This window comes from Ascaphus truei, chromosome 13 (assembly GCF_040206685.1).
Source record: "Ascaphus truei isolate aAscTru1 chromosome 13, aAscTru1.hap1, whole genome shotgun sequence".
Taxonomy (NCBI): domain Eukaryota; kingdom Metazoa; phylum Chordata; class Amphibia; order Anura; family Ascaphidae; genus Ascaphus; species Ascaphus truei.
In genome coordinates, this window is record NC_134495.1 from 29,833,147 (window position 1) to 29,856,294 (window position 23,148).

The following is a 23,148-nucleotide window of genomic DNA, read 5'->3' on the forward strand; positions in this document are numbered from 1 at the left end:
GAGAAATTGATACTGAAAATTGATGAGAGGAAACACATTGTGGCAAAGAATAGAGTGTGCTGGCAAATATGAACGAAAGCTAGAATAAATTGGAATGTCTGGTATGCCAATCCCAAAACAGGCAGCTGCTTAAGCTTCAATTTTGACTCCAGCAAAGAAGATCATATTAATCTCAATTACCTTCAGGCATCCCGCATGTTAGACCCTGGCTGAGAATAGAGAAGTATTTATTATGATACGACTTAAGTAAACCGAAATTAATATTTTAAAAAGGTTGTTTCAAATAAATGTTTACATTTAAACAGCCCTACAAATATGGCCACTATCTTGTACATTAGGTTTGTCCCAGGATTAATTTATAGATGGTATTTACCTCTGCTGTAAATAAAATATCATTGATAGGAGTGAGAAATTATCAAATGGAAAATTAAGTTTATTGAAGAAAATAAAGAAGATGGCGATTAAGTAAGTGCATGTCCAATTATTCGTGTCCTTTTTTTTTGCTCTGTTTTTATTTTACTTACACAGCACAATATTTCCAAATATAGCTATTACCCAAGGGAGAATCTACAAGGAACAAATTGGGATTAAGTCCTTGCAGGAAAAATAAATAAATACAGAAGATGAATGGGCAAATCATTAAAACATTGTTAGATGAGCACACTTATCAGTGTATGCCCTTGGGTATTAAATCTTGAAGAAACCCATCCAAACCAGGGGAAAAAAAAAAAAAAAAATAACTGGTCGGGGGAGAAATGGAAAGGAAGTGTCAGGCATTTAGATTCTTGAAGTTCGAAGGGACAGCGGAATTAATTTACAAAAAGTAAAGTAAGATCAAGCCATGCCCCCCTCCCTCCTGTTGCCTCCCCAAAAAAAACCTTTAAGTATATTAACAAAATGATTAGGAGAGAGAATATAGGACCCATTAGTGAGACAAGCCAGCAAAGTATTGGGGATGAGAGAACAGAACAGAGGTATTAAAACTAATTGTACACATACCATGGGCAGCCAGATTGCAAAAATATAAGAGGAAGCAACAACCCTCAAACATTTGGTTAACACAGGAAGACATGCCAAGGCAGCCTGATAAAATGAAGTGAAATAAAATACCTGGTCCTGATGTCATTCACCCAAGTTCAGTCAAAGACAGACTGTTATACAGTATTTGAGGACTCCATTTCCACAGGATTTGTATGATGCAAACAAACCGTACTTGCTAATAAATGACGTGTTAAAATATATACAAAATACAAATCCATTGTGAGCAGTCAAACTGCTAAATTGGTAGCACCTCTCACACAATCCCCTAGTCCGCTCAAAAATCTCCCTTGTAAGAGGGGGGGGGGGGATTTTGGATATACCCAGGTGGGTGGTAACGTAGTCACCCTGGGCTAAGTGAGGATGAGTTGGGTTGGTGCTCAGCCCAAAACAAAGTGGGTTCTAATGGAATCGCAGCAATTAATTTTAAGTCTTCAACTACAGATGAGTCAGCCTACAGAGATGATCAAAGCTGTGCTTAGCAAGACTCACTCTCTACGTCAACGCTAATGGCAGACGGGGGGGATTCCTTTAACCACAGTATCACAACATATTGTGCTATGATTATCCTCCAAGGGAGTATCCTCTCTCTCTCTCTCCTCCCCCGCCCCTCCCCACCCCCTAGCCACAATATAACACACCCTTTTCCCTTCTGGCATCTATACAGTACTCATCAGGTGTGTCAATTTTACTTTCACAATTATATTTTTAGGTTTGAGTGCATTTTATGCAGAAGTCTTTTCTCCTTGTGTTTTTGCATATAAATGTGTAAAAGCAGACGTGTACGGCTCGAACGATAGGAAATGGCACGATTTCACAAAACCACGCTTTATTTTCCTTTAAGAAACTTTCAATAAAATAAATGGTGGGGAATATTAGGTATTTTAATCAATTTGGTGCTTATGGGGTTAATATGGATATAGTGTCTTAAAAATACAATATATTGGGATTATGACAGGTTAAGACGCTTCCTGTGTCTGTGCTGATCTACAAAGAGCTTAATGGGGTGGAGGAGGGGGGGGGGAATCTATTGTGTGTTTCACTGCAGAAGGTATGGGCGTAAATGTCGGCATGTTTGAATAGAAAATCAGAAAGCAGCGGTGTGTTTTGGGATCCAGGCCCATCCCTAAGCGGTAAGCAGGTAAGGCACTGCCTAGGGGAGGCAGGTCTCAGAGGGCAGCAAGAGGGAAAGTGTAGCAGCGCTGCTGCTTTCCTCTTTTTATTTTTATAAATACATGTAGGATTGAAGAAGGGGGGCTCCGGAGTTGAGCCGCATTAATTTCGGCAGCGAGGACCCCCTGCTTTTTGAGATACTTACCTCCTTTGGGGGGTGCCGGTATTCCCTGCTCAGGTTTAAAGCCCTCAATCACGAGCCAATAGGAAGCTGCCTATGACGTCACAGCTTCCTATTGGCCCATGTGATGGGACAGCTAAAATTGAGCAGGAGATACCCCTAAGGAGGCAAGTATCTCAGGAAGCAGGGGATCACCAGGAGCTGAAATTAGTGTGGTTCAGCTCCGGAGACCCCTACAACCTACTTAGGAGAAGAGGGGGGGGGGTGATCTTTAATAATGCTTGCCCAGCGGCACATAAACCTAGGGACCGGTCTGTTGGGATCAGAACACCCGAATTCTCTTCTACTCCGTTGACTTCTCTGGGACAGGACCCATGTCATATGGTAACATACTGTATAGGGATTTCTATTTGTTTATCCTTTTATTTTAAGAAACTGTTCTACATTTATTGTAATTGTATGTTCTGTGTAATCCAAGCACTGTATTGTTTTATTTATTAAAATAAACCTTTATAATAAGTAATGCTTTGGGTTTGCACGCTTTGTAGAGAGGAATTTACATTTTCTGACACATTTTGCTACAACTGATGTGTGTTAAGTGTATAGTTTGTTAATAAACAGGAACCAGAGACCCTGGCAGATTTATATAACTACATATTTTTGCATATTTTATTGGGTGGTGGAAGCGGATAAATATGATTGCAATCGAGGAAGGGGTTAATATGAACTCACTGAAAGTACCATGCAGGGTGGAAAGGCGAGTTGCCTAGAGTAGCCATGCGTATTAACCCAGGTTGCATATCTAAGTCACGTGCCCAATTGTGTGCTGTCTGTGACAGATGGCATATTGGGACGAATTGAGGAGAGATATTGTTTATTTGAGAAACCTTTGCGGAGGTGAAAAGTGGGGAAGCTAGAGAGCTGTTTATTAACCCTTGTCCCATAAGCAGGTCACGTACTCACAGGTGTGCCGTAAATAACAACGGACTCCACAATTTAGTTAGAAAATAGGAACATGTCAATTGAGTCATTAAAGAACAAAAGTAAGAATTGACAGTCATCATACTAAATGTCTGCAATGACTTCATGAAGCATATTTTAAAGGCTTAAATGTACTCAAGGTTGCTAAATCTCGTTGGGAAAAACATTACAGTGCAATATTTTTGCCGATTTAATGATTAATTCACCAAGCCGAGCAAGAAGTAATGGGCTAGACCGAATAAGTAGGAATGGGGAAATAGCTATGGGTCATGGGGGTGGAGTGGGGAAAAAGAATAGTTTAGCAAGCAGGGAGGCAACCATATTAAATTCAAATTATATAAAAATAAAGAACTTAATCCATGGGAAGAGAAAGGAAGGAGCAGATAAACGAATAGAACAGACTAGTAACAGCTTGAAATACGTCAGAAAACAGCAATATACATGATACAGTATGATAGGCATTACTGAAACATGCTGGACTGAAAATCATGACTGGGCAGTTCATTTAGAGTGTTACTCGATTTTTCAGAGAGATCAGGCACATTTATAGAAATGTTTTACCAGGAAGTAATACGTTGGAGTTACCGCTCGTTTTCAAGTATGTCCTGGGCATAGAGTTAAGATGACAAATAATATATGGATACAAATACAGTTACATAAGTGAGCAGGGTATACAGTATATACACGAGACATTGCATGCACAGTATGTTTATATGTGAAATCAAATTTAAAACCCATTATAAAGGGAATAGGTTTATGAAGGGATTGATGAAAATGTTGACTAGATAGAAATCTGCAGTGGCAATAATTGTAAAAAAAAAAATATATATCATTTTAGAAGGGATCTGCTAAAAAGCACAAAATATTGGCGAGATTCCAGAAGCCAAACTAGTATTGCAAATGGAAAAGGGAGCAAAACCAGGTCATATTTTTATTGGGGGTGATAAATATCAGGAAAATGTCTAATAATGAGATTAGCAGTATAACCAAAGGAAACACGTTTTTGGTTGTGCTAAAATAATTAAACGACCCAAATGATTGAGGAAGCAACCAGGGAAGGGGCCTTTTTGGATGTTATTACTTATACATTGTTTCAGATTACAAATATTCAAGTGACTGAACATTTGGGAAATCGTGATCATAGCAAGGTCTCATTTAAAATACTTTATCAAACAGTATATGGGCTCAAAAATATTTTATTTTACAATGGCAGATTCTAGTTAACAAAGGAAGAACCTGCAATTAACCAATTGGAATGGAGTTCTTGCAGGAAAAAATGTGGACGATAAAACAGTTAGGAGTACTCTTATCAGTGTATAACCATGAGTAATATAAAAAAATAAATCCAAAACCAATGCGGCTAAATACACAAGTAGATGAAGAAATGGAAAGGAAGAAGCAGGAATTCAGATTGTTAAAGTCGAAAGGGAAAATGGGTGTAATTTCAGAATATAGAATGTAACAAAGTTGCCCTATTGCAATCAGATTTGTAAAAATTGAAATGTAAAGAAGGATTACAATGGATAGCAAGATCAACCCTAAAAAGTTCTTCAAGTATCTTCATAACAAAAAGTTGAGAGACAACGGTATAGGGCCCATTCAGTATGAGATGGACAGGCAAATTATTGGGGATAAGAAGGGCAGAGCTATTAAACAAATTAGGTCTCTGAACATACCAAGGAGGATGGAATTGCAAAAATATTGCAACAGGAGGAAGCCAAAACCTCAACATTAACCAGAAAGAAATGCAAAGGTGGCTTGATAAAATTGGGGTAATAAAGCACATTGCTCTGATGGCAACCGTATTAGTTTATTTAGAGCGGCAAGTAGGAATATAGACAAAGGCAATGGATATTATGTACTTTGATTTTGATTTTGATATGGTGCCACACGTGTGTGTACAAAATAAAATAAATTGGTCTGGGTTAAAATATTTGCGTCTGGATTGAAAAACCAGTTGAAGGATAGATAGCAGAGGTGTCATAAATGGAGCTTTTTAAAGGTGGACTAAAAGTTGCAAATGTAAATCAAAGTTTAGTACAGAGCCTCTGATATTTAACATTTTATTAATGACCTCGAGCTTGGCAAAGAGAGCAGGGTCTCTATTTGTCCTGATATACAAGAAAACTGGGGCGCTCCTTACATTTATACACACTGATACCCAAAATCTAGTTGGAGTTCAAAGTGGATGTAGATAGGCAGCAATGATGCACATAAATAATAAAATCATGCAATACTAGCCGCTGGTCTTTGCTGCTGCTCAGACGGTAACGGATCTCCCACAGTATGAAGACACAATAAGGCGAGCGCAAGCCAGAAAAAACAAAAACAGAAACAGCAAAATATAAGTCACATAATAGCCTAAAATGCTAAAAATTGAATGGGTGATGGGAGGGGAAATAGGATGGAAGGAAGTAATACAAAATTACTCACACGGCCATGTGTGAGAGTGTAGACACATCACAACAAAGGTGGCTTTAGCCTATGGCTTGCTTCATTGATCACTGGTTGTACCCTGACTTCCGCGTCCGAAAAGTCCGAAAAGTCCGGCGGCGAACGGCGAAACATGTTGTTCTGAGGAGGATTTTTGGACATTTCATTCCACCGCAGTTTCACCTGGATCGCCGTTCGCCGCCAGACTTTTCGGACGCGGAAGTCAGGGTACAACGCCGATCGCGCCATACAGGAGAGCTGCCTGCCCTACACTTATTGCTGTTTTCCCCTCCTTCTCTCCTGAGATCTCCGTCAGGACCAGTGATCAATGAAGCAAGCCATAGGCTAAAGCCACCTTTGTTGTGATGTGTCTACACTCACACATGGCCGTGTGAGTGATTTTGTATTACTTCCTTCCATCCTATTTCCCCTCCCATCACCCATTCAATTTTTAGCATTTTAGGCTATTGTGTGACTTACATTTTGCTGTTTCTGTTTTTGTTTTTTCTGGCTTGCGCTCGCCTGATTGTGTCTTCTCTCTATTTGTCCTGACACTAAATTATGTAAGGTAGTAAAATCAGAACAGGATGTAATTTCTTTACAGAACTTGAATAAACTGAAAACTTGGGTAAACGGCAGATGAGGTTTAATATAAATAAATGTAAGGGTATGCATTTGAGAAGAATGAATAAGCAGGCTATGTACAAACTAAATGGGACACATTAGGGAAATCCTTGATGAAGGATTTAGGAGTGCTTGTAGACGGCAGGTATACCAATGGTGCTCAATGTTAGACAGTAGCTGTAAAAGTTGATAGAATATGATCTTGCATTAAAAAAAAAGGGTATGGTTGAAAGGGAAGACGGCATTTTGACACTATAAACCCTTAATAGGACCACACCTTGAATATAGAATACAATTTTGGGAACCACGCCATATAAAAAATACACATTATGTAACTGGATCAAGTACAGAGGAGTCACCAAATTAATCAAGTACTTATGAGGATCTACATTAGGTTTTATTACATTATATTAGATAAAGGCATCTAAGAAGGGGATATAATAACCATTTACAAATATATTCAAGGTCAATGAAAGGAATTTTCAAGGCAACTATTCATCCCAAGGCCATTACAAATGGCAGGGTCATTTCATGAGATTGGAGGAAAGGAGATTTCACCTGTAGCAAAGAAAAAAGGGTTCTTTACAGTAAGGTCGGTTAAGAGAGAAAATGTACGTATGTCTTTATTTATATAGCGTCATTAATGTACATAGTGCATGTACATAGTACATTAATGTACATAGTGCTTCACAGTAGTAATACACGTGACAAGCATATCAATCACAAATACAAATAACAGGAAATTGAATTCTGTAGGTCCCATAAAAAGCCCCCTCTTCTACTACCTGCAGATAGTCTTTGGTATCTCCCATAGCTGAAAAATACATCTGATACATAGGGAGGGTAACTATGTGCCCACTGCCATGGTTCCACGAAGAAAAAGAAAAAAAAACAGTAAACAGGATTAATTTTCTCATTTCCTGTTCCCCATATCAGTGGGCACCGTAGGGCAGGGGTGCTCAAGAGTTTTCAGGGGGGAAAGGGTGGTGGTTACAGAGGCCAGGCGCTCTTCACCCAAGGCATTTCAATTAATGCCGGGAATCGCGTGAGGCCTCTGCAACATCCCTTACCTTGTCTTTGGCGACGCATCGCCATGGCAACGTGAACCCCGAGGAGGGCGAGAGCAGGCAGGGGGGCGCAGCGGGGAAAGTTTGCACTCCCCTGCAGTAGGGACATACCCAGCAATACAATAAGGGAGGGAAATAATAAAGAACACCAATATGAGTTTCAACACATGTGTTATTACAGACTGCTGTAGTACTTTGCGACCAAAACTTGCATCAGCTGAAGCCTGAATGTCCAGCCTATAGTATTTCATAAATCTGTTAAATGATGACCATACGGCTGCCTTGCAGATTTGTGAAGGTGATGCCTATGCTTTAAACGCCCATTATGTGACCATGGCCCTTGTTAAATGAGCCTTTAGATTTAAAGGTGGATTTTCTCGTTTGTGCTCATATGCTTTCCTTATGCATGACATAATCCATCTGGATATTGTTGCCTCGGATGCTGCTTGCCCAGTCTTAAGTCCTTCTGGAAGGATAAACAGCCTGACTGATACCTTGCACCCGACGGATACCTCACCACGTCGAGATTATGCAATACTTCCTTCTTATTACCCGGTTTTGGGCAAAATGAGGAAATTACAATTTCTTGGTTAATGTGAAATTGAGGTACCACTTTACAATTTTTTGCCTAAACTGGTCGCATGACTGCCTTATCCTGGTGATTGATAAGGAACGGTTCTTTGTGAGATAGAGCTTGTAATGCTCCCACTCTCCTTGCTGACGCTATGGGGAACGCTATCTTCCATGACAGTTTCAAAGGTATTTGATATATAGGTTCAAAAGGATGTAATGTCGGAACATACAGAACCAGTGATAGGTCCCATGACGGAACTCTACTTCTGATTTGCGGTTTTGATCTTTTGACTGCTTGCAAAAAAATTTAAAAAAATAATGAATGATGAGCCTTTCAGCTGCTAGATTTTTCTCTAGTTGTGCGGATAATGCAGATATACGCACTTTTAATGAACTCTTCTGTCAAATCCTTCTTATAGAAGCTCTACCAATGTCATAGAGGTTGGTGAGAAGAACTTGTGTATTTGTTTCATACACCAGTCCCTGAAACAACCAAATATTGTAGTACACAGTCAAAATCGTCTTTTTCCTGGCTTCTAAGAGTCCTTATTGTTCTATCTGAACATCCTTTGTCTTTTAGAACTTCCACTCAATCTCCAAGCAACCAGAGCAAGTTGTCTGGGATCTGGATGTTTCACAGGGCCTTGATGTAGCAACCCCTGTACATTAAGTAAATGCTACGGCGTGTCTATCGCCATGTTTATTAGATGGGCAAACCATAGTCTCCTTGTCCAATATGGCACGGTCAGCATCACCTCTGCTTGGTCAATTCTCATCTCCCTCAATATTTTTGCCATGAGAGGGATTGGAGGAAAAAGATATGCCTGTTTGAACTGTCATTTGAAACTGGGGGCATCTGTGTGCATTGCACCAGGATGAAATTGCCTCGTGCAGGAACAGTCCACCTTTTTGTTGTGATATGTGGCCATCAGGTCTAATTCGGGTTGACCCCAGCACTTCAGTACTGTATTGTGCAAATTACTTGGGTGTCTTTAAGTCCCATTCTACAGGGTGAATTTTGTTGTGACTGAGATAATCTGCTGTCATAGTTTGTGGCTCAGGTGTATGGCTGTCATATTTGTCACTTAGCCCTTCTGCCCATGACAGTATTTCTGATAATTTCAGCCTTCCACTACTTATTTGGCTATATACTTTACCACAATGCTGTTGTCGGATTATATTTGTATGTTTCCACGTCTTATGTGGCTTTGGAACGCTTCCAGTGCTTTATGAACTGCCTTGAGTTCAGCATTTACCAGCAAAGCTGCTAGATCTTTTGCTTACCAAGTACCTTGCACCACTAGCTCTCATCTGTGCTCCCCAACCTGCGCTGCTGATGTCTGTGGTGATCGTTAACCAATGCACTTCATGCAGCGTATGTCTTTTTACTATATTTTGGGCATTCTCCCATCATCTTAGTTCATGTTTTGTGTGTGGAGAGATAGATATGTCTTGCATCATATCCTTTGGATTTCCGTTCCACTGTTACAAGAAATGTTGTTGTAGAGTTCTCATGGAGCCCTGCCCATTTTACCACATTTAGTATTGACATGAATTTTTCCAGGAGTTTCATACAGTCTGCTGCCGAAGTGACGCTTGCTGTCCTGAGTGCTCGTCTGGATCCCAACGTCTTGCTCCCTTGAGTATGGCAAACAAACTTCTGCTGTGTCAAATTCTATTCCCAGGAATTTTAAGGATTGTGTTGGGACTAGCTGGCTCTTGCTTACAATCCAGCCATGATGTTGTAGGAATGATATTACTACCTCGGTCTTGTAATCATCGTTCTTTCCTTTGTGACTTTGCCAGTATATCATCCAAGTACGGATATATTTATATGCCCAACTTTATTAATTCCACCATCAGTGGTGGCACCACCTTTGTGAATGTTCTGGGCGATGTCGCTAGTCCAAATGGCAGAGACTTATATTGGTAATGTTCCTGATTGACTGGGAATCTGAGGAATCTCTGATATTTCTTTGCTACAGGAATGTGTAAGTAGGCATCTTTGAGATCCATGTATTTCATCCAATCGTAAGGTTTTACTTCCTGAATGATGGCGTTTAATGAAATCATTGTCAACTCTTACTTGCAGGTAGGTATTCAGTTCGCTTAGGCCTTGTACTGCTCCGAATCCGCATCTTTTATACCAAAACAAATTCTGTAATAAATTCCTGTTTTCTTCTGCTCGAGACACCTTTATTATTACCTTGTTTTGTAACAAGTCTTTCAGAACCACTCTCATTCCCTTGATCTCTTCCTTTGTCTGAGTACATCATGCTGTTACACAAGAACACATCTTTCCTTGGGATCTTCTTGAACTCCAGGTGGTATTGGTAGGAAAGGATCTGAAGTACCCACATGTTTATTGATTGAGTCCATGCAGCCCTGAATTGGCTTAATCTTCCTGCAACTGGAGGCCGCTGGACTCATTGACCTTCATTCAAACTTTCCACTGGCGAATGCAGTTCTCCCTCTGAGCCACGAAAATGATTGTTTTGCCTGCCTCACCAAGAAGTTAGTCTCAAAAATGGTGTTCCGGGACAGTATGATCTTGCTTCTCTATATTGTGTTCTTTCCGATTGAGGAGATGTTGGGGGGAAAACCCCCCACAATCTCCTTGTCCTTTCTTGGGGCAAAAAAAGTACTTTTACCTCCTGATGCTTTGGATACCTCATAAGGTAAATTACACAAACTGTTCTTAGGTGCCGACTCCGCCACCCACGGTCTGAGCCACAAAGCTCTTCTTGCAGTTACATAGTATGCCATTTATCTGGCTGCTAATTTTACTGCATCAAGTGAAGCTTCAGCAATGTAGTCGGCCACCCACTTGATCGCTGAAAAAGCTTTTAGAATTGAAGCTCGCTTGACTCTTCTCTAATGCCTCCTCAATATTAGAGATCCTTACGCGCATAGCTCTTGATAGACGTGGTTGATATCGCAGGTTTGCATGCTGTCCCTGCCACCAGATACGATCTCCTCAGAACGCTGTCCATCAGATCCCTGAATGATGCTGCGTTATCAACTGGAATGGTTGTCTTTCCTGTAAGCCTAGATATTGCTGCATGAATTTTCAGGGTTACTTACCAGAATTTCACATCCTTTTGTCCAAAAGGATACTGCTTGTTGAACTTCTTGGGAATCAGTTTTCTATCAGGTTAAGCCCATTCTGCTGTACCGTATCCTTAAATTACCTGATGGATTGGAAAACACCTGGTCTTTCTTTGGGTTCTCCCCAAAAATGTATCTGCTCTGATGGTTCTCTTCCATACCCTCTAACTCCAAGTTTTCAATCTTTGCCTTTAGAGGTTCCACCATTTTCAGGTTAAATTCTAATTCTTCCGTCTGTATCTCTTGCTCTGAGGAATCACAGAACTCTGCTTCCGATAATGCTCATATTGTACCTCCGATTAATCCACAGAGGACTCCCTCACTTTATTCAAACTGGTTTTGATCTCTTGTGCTCATTTAGTCACTTGTTGTACTGCTGACTGCACGCTCTGAGTTACTGTATCTTTCATCCATCACAGGAAACAATTCATCTGTTCATGTGTATCCCCTGCTGCTGCCTTAGGCTTTGGTCCCGCTGCGTCCGGCGGCCGCGTGCGCGTTCCTCACCAGCAGGGGTATCCTTTCCTAGCCGGTCCCAGTCCCCCCTTGCTGCACGGCTCACAACGTGCTGTGACGCGTCAGCCGCCCAGGGATGCAAGAAAATTGTGATCCCAAGCAGTGACGCGTCACGTGGTGCGCTGATGAGCCTATCAGCGGCGGGGGCGGGAGCTGTCAGACAGCTTCCTCCACAAGGTAGGGGGTGGTGTGTGTGTGTGTAGGGCATTTGTGGGGGGAGGGAGCGGGAGCTGCTTACCTTCCAGCAGCCCGCAGCAGCTCCCTCCTGCAGCCCGAGCCTGTGGAGGGAGGGGGGGAGTAGCGGGTCCCTCCGCTCAAACCACACCCCCCCCACACTCCCGGCTCCCTACAGACCGCATATCGCGGTTTGTGCCTGTCAGCGCCCCGCTTGTCTGTAGTGCGGGCGCGCTGACTGAGGGAGCGGGGCCTCAGTACTATCTCCACAGAGTTTCTTAGCTCCTAATACAGATTCATCACATGCTGCACACCGTTTAGCTTCTTAGAAACTTTCTTTTTTTTTATGCAGAGCCTCCATTGCCACTTTAGAAGTTCCCTCTTCTGGTTGTATGACCGTGGAACTATGGTGACAAAATATATACATTTAATTCCGCATAATCAACACTTTCCTTTTCTCTTCTAAACTAAGGACTCACCATGTTTTAGGAAGAGACCCTTTGCTTTCCGCAGCCTCAATGCTGATTTCTGCCATTCTTTCAGCTTCTTGCAGCCGATTTATCTTTTCAGCATAGCGTTTCATAATGCAGATTGCTTTAAATTTTCTGAGGCCATCGCTCCGTCGCCTCTCTGATGCCATCATCAGTTTGCCCAGAATGTTTGAAGGCATGCCTGCACCTGTGTGTGGGAGCGTGCGCTATAATACCACGGAGGGACGCCAGTCAGCCCTGTCCCCATTGCGTACTAAGACACATTCGCTGTTTGCATGAGCCTCTGAACCGCAACCACCCACAGTGCTATATGGTCGGAGCTGCACGAGCAGAGGCTGACAACCCCCTGGAATCAACTGCACTAGCTGCAGTCTGGTGAGTCCTTTAATAAAATAAAAACTACTCCTATCTGCAGGACAGGAAAAGACTATCGCAGGTAGTAGGAGGGGCCATTTATAGGACTACCTACAGAATTCAATTTCCTGTCCTACTAAAGCCAAGGATGATCTTAACCCTACGGTGCCCACTGCCATGGTGAACAAGAACATGTGTAATTTACTGTACTGTAAAGGCAGACACTGTACATCCCAGACCAGGCCTGTAAAACTCAGTGAAGCTTGTGGCCCAATTCTTTCATCCGACTGCAAGACTCGGGTCTATTAAAAATATGTTAACGTCACAGCTCTCTTCCCCCCCCCCCACCCCCTTCTCCCGACATCACGTCTTTTCTCTCCCCTCCCACCCTTCCCCCCCCCCCCCCCCCCCCCATCATCTAATCCACTGTCAATCTCTGCCCCGAACATACATCCCTCCGGCTCTAGCCTTGGGCCACATTTTTGACAGCCCTGTCCCAGACCCTACATCCCACTTCCATCTCCCAGTCTGCCTTTTGATGCTAAACTTCTGGAACAAACCGTTTTACTTATGTGACAGAAGGGGCGGCAATGCATGGCATAATACAGGTTAAGTGTACTTGCTGCCCCTACCCGTCAAGACGCAACTTAAAGGGTTAACTAGTCATCTGAGGGCTGCAAAATGGCTGCCAGTTCAGCTAATGTATAACCCTCAGTTCTCTGTAGAACACTGTTTACAATGTATTCATCTGGTTTCTGTGCGACTCGTATGCCTGGACCAGTACCAAAGGCTAAGTGGCCAACATACAGCGAGTCAGAGCGCTAGCCTGTGTGGGGCCATATGCAGTGCTTGAGGACAATGGTGAGATGGGGAAGGGCAAGCCCACCTGCTGGGAGAGTACACTCCACAAGCAGAGCATTGTCCTCTCCCCGGCAGCAAGGAGTCTATCCCTGTGGGAGGTATGGAGCTGAAAACAGTGCTGGGTCCTAGCTCTGTGGGTTCGGATTCCCATTGGTTAGTTCCAATTTCCCATGCTCCCAAGCCCCAGTTGTTCTTGGGCACTCGTACCAAACACAGCCCTGATCGGTTCGTTCCAAACGCATCCCAGGCGTTCTGCGAACCCGTTAAGTCTGGTCAAACCTCTCCTACTGCGACAACGTATACTTCACTTTCTCAACTCTCAACCTACTTGACCCCTTGCTTCCGCAGAGCATACGCAACAGAAACTGCACTCTCTAATGTAGCTAATTGACTTCCAAATCTTCAGGAAACTACTCAATTCTGTTTCTCCTTGACCTAATCTTTCGAAATGGTTAACCTCCCTCTTTTGCACATTCTTTGCACTACCGTCTCCTAATTGTCTTTTCATCATTCCTTTAACGTCTCTTATGGCAACTGCTAGACCTCTATAGAACTCCGTAGATGTACCCCAAGGCACAGTTTTAAGTCCCTTACACTTCTCTCCATATATGCACTCTTTCTGGGTGAAGTCATTGACTTCTTTGGACTCATATTCCAGCTTCTCATATTCCCTTCCAAACCAGGCCCTATTGTCCCATTCTCCATAACAGTCAATAACACTACTACACACCCAGTCTCACAAGCATGCTGCCTAGGGGTTACATTCAAGTCCTCCCTTTCCTTCTCTGACAAACGCTTTTAAAATCTTGACTGTTCTTCATTCACAATAATGCTAAAATATGCCCCCTCCTATGTTCCACTAACACAAACCCTTGTTCTCTCGTTTGAATTATTGCAACATTCTTTTATCTGGCCTCCGTGCCTCACACCTTTACAAATGCTGCTATTCAAATACTTTCCTGCTCTGACGACCTGAACTCTGCTGGCTTCTTATACATTTCTGTATCCACTCCTTTCTTTCAAGGCTAATGTATACTCCCCTGAACCTTCATATAGGTCAACCCTTATCCATCGTTACAGTCCTACTTGCCTTATCCTCAACCCATGGTTGTCTCATCTGTGTCCCTTTTATCTGCACAGCCACTCCTGTATTAAACCTCAGTAATCTCTACCTATGGAATGCTTGTCCACTCAACATATTTGTCAAGCACCTTCACACGTCTACTAAGATCTCCAGATGCTGCCAACTTCCCTGACTGCGCTTTTAATAATGCACTTTTAATCCTACGGTGTTTGTAAGCCTCCCAACAGTTCACAAGGATTGCAAGCTCTTTGGGGCAGGATCAGTCATTGCCTTGTGTTGTCACTTACCTGTATACATACAATAGATATCTTTAAGAGGAAGAGGAAGCCAGACAATACCAAAAATAGAGGATGTTGACCCAGGGATAAACATGATTGCCATTACTGGAGTGTTGCATACATTTATTTTTCCCATTTTGAGACATTTGGATTACTTTTCACTGGGGGTTTTCATTTGCCTCTCTAAACCAATATCATACATATTTAGGACGATTCGAGGACTAAATATAACATAGGTTGAACATGTCTTTTTTCAAACTCATCTACTATGTAACCTTGACTTTGTATGTATTGGCCAATATACACCTACTCAAGACATGCCATAATGCCAGACATGTGGCATTGTAAAAAAACTCAAATATGTGAACAAAGACTCAGCTTTAGAAAAGGCAGATTTTAGTCAACTACGGTATAAATGATCAAGTCCTTGCAGGGAGAGATATGGAAGATAAAACGGGTAGTCTAAAAAAAAAAATTGTTAGACGAATACACTTATTACAGGCATACCCCACATTAACGTACGCAATGGGACCGGAGCATGTATGTAAAGTGAAAATGTACTTAAAGTGAAGCACTACCTTTTTCCCCACTTATCGATGCATGTACTGTACTGCAATCGTCATATACGTGCATAACTGATGTAAATAACGCTTTTGTAACAGGCTCTATAGTCTCCCCGCTTGCGCACAGCTTTGGCACAGGTAGGGAGCCGGTATTGCTGTTCAGGACATGCTGACAGGCGCATGCGTGAGCTGCCGTTTGCCTATTGGGCGACATGTACTTACTCGCGAGTGTACTTAAAGTGAGTGTCCTTAAACCGGGGTATGCCTGTACTGTATACCATTGCAGGTTAAAAAATATTCACAACATAATATCATGGCCTTCCCTTCTACTTTATCACTTGCGATATGGCTAATTAACAGGTTGATGGGGGATAAAAAAAAATAAGTCAATATTCAAGATGTTACCAATGTTTGCAATTGTCGTACAGTTAATCTACCAAGAGTCTTAATTTCTAGTTGTAATTTTGATTACAATGGTCATGAAAAGATAGAGAAAGACAGACAGATGGTGAACTCTATAAACCAGCATCAAGACTGCACAGATACCACAAACAGATTACACAGTAGATGCAGATCCCAACAGTACTTTGTCTTCATGAATTAAGAATATTTTGTATTAAAAAATAAATACTAGGTACTCACTGCTGGTTCTACTTGGCTTCTATCTGCAATATCAATATGGACAACTTCAACCGTCTTCCATATGTTGGGATCTAGACAATGAACCTGAAAATACAAAGATTTCAATGTCACGGACAGCAATGGCTTTTAAATATTTCAGAAGTGTGTTTTGTAGTCTGATGTGAACGGTGAACTCATTATCAAATATACTAGGGCAAGTCAAAACTGCACAAATGCATGTGCTTCAAATCCAATAATATATTAAACTAAAGACATGACTTTGATTTGTATCAACTTACTTCATGAATATAACACGACACTGTAGGTAGATATGGAAAAGCAGTTTTTACAACCAACTTAAACATGTAAAGGTTAGAAGGAAAAAAAAACTATGATATAATCAAATGTTACATGTATCATTACATTTTATTCAATATTCCAAATGTAAAGGCTATTTTGATTACTTAAAGTACGCAAGAGGTTTTGGCTTCTCAAACATGTCACGCTTACAGGAGCCAAGTTCTCTCCATGTCTGAGAATATCAGCAGTTATTCCAAATACAGTAGTTGAAGGTTCCTCGTTCAAAAAGTTTACCACTCAGATTCATATAGAATGTCTGATACAGTTTATCTGTAAGTTAAAAGAGTTACCACAGTAACTGCTTCATCCCAGAGGAAAAACTAGTTCACACAGCATGAAACATGTTTGAGCCAATTATCCTTTACAATGCACTCACGTTGCTTCACTGACCAGATTTAGACGGCTTAAAAATCTAAAACCGTTATACAAATAAAAAAAAGTGAACCCATTCTTAAAAACCCAACATGAATGCAACCAAACAAGCAGCTTACATTTTCTTGGGTGCCCAAATCTGGTTTATGCCACGTCTCAATTTTTATGAAGAAGTCTTCTTTCATATATTCATTCTAAAAAGACAGATAGAAACATCTAACTTAAACGGTTTAACAATTCACTTGTTTGCTCCAAAAAAATAAAAAAACATTTATTTTTTGTACAATGCCCCTCACTTCTCCTTTTACATTGTATACAGTATTTTGAATGAAAAAAAAACCAAAAAAAATAAAAACATTTCCAATCCTGATTCAATCACTAAGGCCTCGCCCAGGGTGATGCTGGGCGGGCGCGCTGGCCGTGATGAAACACATTGCTGCAAATGTGTGTGGCCAGCACGAGTGCCTGCACGGCGCTTAGCTGCTTGCAGAGGCAAGCAAATTTGATTATGCCGCGTCAGGTGAGCGGTTCTCCCAATGAGGGCGAACAGCTCCGTGATGTCATGGCCAAGTCCCCCCCCTCCCCCCCAGCGTATAAATAAAAAAAAATGTAAAACTAGCAGCTTGAACTGCTGCTTTAAAGAAACCAGCCAAGTGTGTTTTTTTTTTTAACTTCCCCCCCCCCCCATGATTAAAGCATGGGGGTTTCCAGAGCTGAACCCCATATATTTCAGCTCCGGGGACCCCGTGCTTCTGGAGATACTTACCTCCGTAGGGGGTGCAGATAGCTGCTCTGGCGGGGTTTAAAGTTTACACTTTCCCGGGTCACCTGATGTCACGGTTTTCTATTGGCCCACAGGAGCTATGAAACTGCAATAATCTGAACCCTGGTAGCCAAGCAGCTACCGGTCCCCCCTGCGGAGGTATCTCCGGAAGCAGGGGGTCCCCGGAGCGGAAATTAATGGGGTTCAGCTCCGGAGACCTGTTTGAATCCTCTGTAAAATAAACAAAAAATAAATGCTCAATTCTTTTTGTAAAGCGCTTGGCTTGCCGCTATAATTAAGAACCACAAGAGTTTATGAATCAATTCTGGACAAGGACATTGTCTGGGATGTATTTATTATTTGTGAAGTGCCAACATTTCCTTATCGTGATGTATACTATATTCCAAATATTTCAATTGTTTACATTTATGTTGATTTATACATTTTTATGAGAGTCAAAAGACTCAGAAACAATTAATGGTTTAAGACCCTCCACAGCAATGTATAATAAACATCAATATCTGCTGTGAAACAAAAACCTGGTCTCTCCTTCAGCCAGTTTTCAATCCAGGTGCAAATATTTTTACAGAGTCAAATTTGCTTTATTTTGTACACTAATCTCGTGTGGAACCGTATCAAACGCCTTTGCAAAATCTAAGTAGACCACATCAACTGCATTACCCTGGTTTATATTCTTACTTACCTCCTCCAAGAAACTAATAAGGTTAGTTTGGCACGACCTATCCTTCATAAATCCATGCTGACTATAACTAATAATTTTGTTTTCCATTAGGTATTCCTGAATATTATCCCGTATTAAACCTTCAAGTCGCTTCCCCACTACTGAAGTCAGGCTTACAGATCTAATATACCGGTTGTGATGTTGCTCCTACATCTGGTTTAAAAGTATTTCAGACTGTGGCGCATGTTCATGTCAGACTGAAATGTTGACAGATTAAAATATTGTTTGCTGCAGCTTGTTACACGTGTTGCCAATTCTGCTACTCATTTACAGTGCGCAACCTTTTGCTGTTGGCATTACATAATTGTGCGCGGTTGCGCATTAGTTTAGTCCTGTGAAATAGTTTCCCAAAGACCTCTTTATTGAACACCCGGGGGGGTCTCCACTAAAAAATAAAAATCTATACAGGCATACCCCGCATTAACGTACGCAATGGGACCGGAGCATGTATGTAAAGCGAAAATGTACTTAAAGTGAAGCACTACCTTTTTCCCACTTATCGATGCATGTTCTGTACTGCAATCGTCATATACGTGCATAACTGATGTAAATAACACATGTGTAACAGGCTCTATAGTCTCCCCGCTTGCGCACAGCTTGGGTACAGGTAGGGAGCTGGTATTGCTGTTCATGTAGTGCTGACAGGCGCATGCGTGAACTGCCGTTTGCCTATTGTGCGAGATGTACTTACTCGCGAGTGTACTTAAAGTGAGTGTCCTTAAACCGGGGTATGCCTGTACTGTATATATTAAGTGACTTATGAGTACTTCACATCATAATCTTTATTACGGTAATGGCATTCCTGCCTATGCCACCGCACCATAATTACTGAAAATGTTTAATATTTGTAAATGTTGATTTTTCACTCTGTTTAAGGATCGAAAGTAGCCACTGCCTTGTGAAAAATAAGTTTTTTTTTTTTTAATTCGTGAATTGTAAGGCTGTGATATCAAAAAACCTGCCGTCGTCGCGCGGCTCAAAAACAAATTGCTGAAATTAAAGTAAACGTAACTCACGAGACGTGCGCGCCGCCTGGAACTGCAGGACGGCACACTGGAGAGAAGACATGATCATTTGTTTTGGCAGGCGACTGCCGCGTCACGTGAGCGGTTCAGCCAATCAGGGCTAAACGGCCACGCCTCCCTGTCCTCTCCCGTCTCATCTGCTTGATCAGATGCCGCTCGACGACAGCGTGAGGATGACGTCACCAGACCGTGCTGTCGTCCGGCGGCATCTGGAAAAAGTCGTAGCCCAAGGCAAAAAAGGAATCTTATACCAGGTGGAACCTTATTACAATCCATGGAATTCAGATTGGAGCACTTCCAGTAATGGGAAATGGAAACTGAAGGTAGAACAAGTAATGACATGAAATAGGTATTAAAAACAAAAAGCACAAGACAAGTAGTAATCAGTCTACTCACCGTTACAACTGATGCAGGTCGGAACGCACATGGAAGAGAGGAGGAAAGACATTCAGAACAAACACAGAATTAGATTGCAATTAATATATTTGAAATTTAACAGGAACTCTTACTACAACAGTCTGATCTTAAAAAAACACAATTCTAACCAAAATGCGATGGCTTATTTAAAAAAAAATTTAAATTTTTTTTTTTATTATTATATTTCACACAATACATCATGAGAAAACATAAAACTGACATTTCTTTAAAAATATGAAATCCTGCTTCAACCATTAACATTCAACAGATCGGTCGGAATTAGATTGAAATCAAATTTGATAGAACATATTAGATATTTGCAGACTTTTGAAATTGTAACTGTGCAGTTACGCAATAAAAAAAATGCCAACTACAATAATAATTTTAAAAAAAAGTGACAATATATAAAAATATGACACCTAAAATAACCGAAAGAAAAATAAATAAGCTACACAGCCTTTTCAAAGATTTCTCCAGCTGTTTTAATACCGGTAGTGTAACTCAATAAGCGATGTAGAAACTTACGTGATTAAGAATAAAAAAGGCAAATAATATGCAGAACGAGTTTAGACAAGAAGAGGAACCTGTGGACATCATTAGCTTAAAACAGCAATACTACTGTATATTCTCTCTCTCTTTTATTTGTATATGTAAAGCATGTGGCAATGTATAATTCTACATTATTGCCTAAGCTAGCAATAGTTTTGTTCGTCTGTTATAAATCTGTATAAATCTTGATTGTGTGCGAAATTGGCCGCCTTATAACTTTGCACTGCAGTCTGAAATGCTGCAGCTGACATGCAACATTACGAAGTGTAACACAATTGTTAAAACTTTCAGAGCAATAGCCAGTCTCCCGTTTCGAACACAGCAACAGATCTGCTTGTGATACTTTGCTATCAAAGTGCAGAGCTCCAAAAAGGTAAATCAGAGCCCATTTCAAAAGACAAAGTGGATATGACTTTCTAAAGAGTTGCTGTAGCAACCAAAGAATTATCAGTACATTAAAAAAAATGCAGACAGTATTATCTAATACTGTACTACAGAAGGGATTGATAAAAAAAAAAAATTTAAATTGGATTTGTCACGTTTTGCTGCTTTAAATGTGGTAGTGTAAGCAGAGATGACAAATTTTTGGAGTACAGGAAATACAGGAGGAACCAAGAGTCAATAATAATGGCTTCAAAAGTTGACAGGTAGGAAGGTAAGAAACTGTGAAATACAGGCGATAAATACACAATTGAGGAATCAATTGTAAGTAGCATAGATGACCACGATATAGGTAAGGATGTGGCAAAGGGAATAGGATAGCAAGGTATAGTTTGGAGGTGAAGTTCTACATATCAGGATAAAATATGAAATGGCGTTCTTAGGAAAGATGCAATAACCCCTAGAATTATAGATTCACTTATTGGTGTTCTGTATAAAAAATAAATCATGTTCTCAGTCACTGGGTCCTGCTAAATTTGTTCTTATTGCACCACACTTGTTTTTCACTTCTACCATTTGGTAAATGATTCTGTCAATTATCTCACACAAAACAAATACAGCTCAACCCCGTTATAGCGTGATCCGCTACGAATCAGTTTATAACACGGTCTGAGCAAGGCTCCCAATTTGAAAACCTCCATTTTGCCGCGGGAGGACTGACCGGCATCTAGATCTCTCTCCTCACTTCACAGGGCTATTATTTAAAAAAAAATTATAATTTATAAATTATACAATATCATACAGGAATTGAACCTAGGACCTTTCATATGCTAGTTAACTGTGTCATGTCACAGACATCTAGAAATCTAGACATCTAGATTGAATCAGTATATGGAAGGTCCTGAGTTCGATCCCTGCATGTGTATTGTACATAATGTACTAAATTTCAATTCCCACATGGTGTGTTTATGTGTCAGTTAGTCAATAAAGCATTGAATTGAATGTTTAAAAAAAAAAAAAAAAAAAGAGACGCCGCACACGAGAGCTGACGAGCACGTGAACAAAGCCCTATGAAGTGAGGAGAGCGCTGACATCTGCAAAGAGGACAGAGATCTAGATGCCGGTTAAATTTTAACGCGGTCTCTGGGTTGTGGACCCCAAGGACCGCATTATAACGGGGTTCAGCTGTAGCATGAAAAAAGCTGACTGACTATTTGAGAGATCTATATATCTATATCAATATATTTTTTTATATATACTTGGATTTTGTTAAGGGTAGCAATCACCTAAATGTAACCCATTAAACACTTCCTATCATTAGTGGAACTGCAAATTGCATGTGGAGTTTAATTTCTAGAGATACAGTTCACAAGTTGTGCCTAAGGCTGAGGTCCCGTTGCACGCGTCCGCACGGCTGGCTTGCTTGCCGGCGGCGCGTGCAACTTGCTGTACCGCGATCTGCGGTCTACAGGCTGCTTTTCTTGGAGCGGGGGGGGCGCGGCCAAACGGGTCGGGGGGGGCGCGGCCATGACGGGAGGGGGCGCGGCCATGACGGAGGGGGGCGGGGTCCAAAACAAAGCAGGGCTCACAGCACTGCAGCAGCTCCACACACTAGCACACAATAGCTGGCTTGCCATTCGTTGAAGGGAGCCAGTCTATGATTGGCCCCTTCGCGTACCATGTGACGCGTTGCAGCAAGAGAACACCATTCTCTCGTGTCTCCTGCTGGCTACCGCGTCACAGCATGTAGCAAGTTAGAAGTGAGGAGGGACTGGGACCCGATCGTGAGTTCAAACAGGAATGGTAAATTGAGCTCACGTCGCCGCCCGCGCACACGGGCGCAGCGGGTCCCAGCCCTTAGGGCTGGGACCCGCTGCGCCTGGCGGCCGAGTGAGTGTTTTCCACCAGTAGGGGAATCCTTCTGAGCAGGTCCCAGTCCCCCCTCGCTGCACGGCTGACTACCCGCTGACGCGTCAGCCGCCAGGGGATGCAAGAAAATTGTGATCCCGAGCGGTGACGCCTATCAGTGGCGGGGGCGGGAGCTGTCAGACAGCTTCCTACACAAGGTAGGGGGTGGTGTGTGTGTGTGTGTGCGTATCAGCGTGTGTGAGGAGGGGGAACGGGGGGGAGCGGGAGCTGCTTACCTTACATCAGCCCGCAGCAGCTCCCTCCTGCAGCCCGGGAGACAGAGCCCAAGCCCGAGCAGGGAGGGGAGTAGCGGGTCCCTCCGCTCAAACCACGCCCCCCTCACTCCCCCCCTCCCACTCCCGCCCCCCTCCCGCTCCCTACAGACCGCATATCGCGGTCTGTGCCTGTCAGCGCGCCGCCTGTCTGCAGTGCGGGCGCGCTGACTGAGGGAGCGAGGCCTTAGCCTTAAAGCAGCAGTCCAAGCTGCTGTTTTTATTTTCAACAAAAAAACATTTTTTTCCCTTTAATATGTGCATCAATACAATCCACACAATAAGTAATTAGCCAAGTT

General features: G+C 42.0%; 1 protein-coding gene across 1 annotated transcript in view; it reads right to left on the reverse strand.

The window, feature by feature from the left end:
• Positions 1-23,148, reverse strand: part of PITPNB (phosphatidylinositol transfer protein beta) — an 84,764-nt gene that overhangs the window by 26,495 nt on the left and 35,121 nt on the right. The window contains exons 5-7 of the mRNA XM_075569005.1: positions 19,719-19,726; positions 16,912-16,986; positions 16,082-16,165 (exon numbers count right to left, since the gene is read on the reverse strand). Coding sequence (XP_075425120.1) covers positions 16,082-16,165; positions 16,912-16,986; positions 19,719-19,726 — 167 coding nt within the window. The remainder of the gene's footprint in view (positions 1-16,081; positions 16,166-16,911; positions 16,987-19,718; positions 19,727-23,148) is intronic.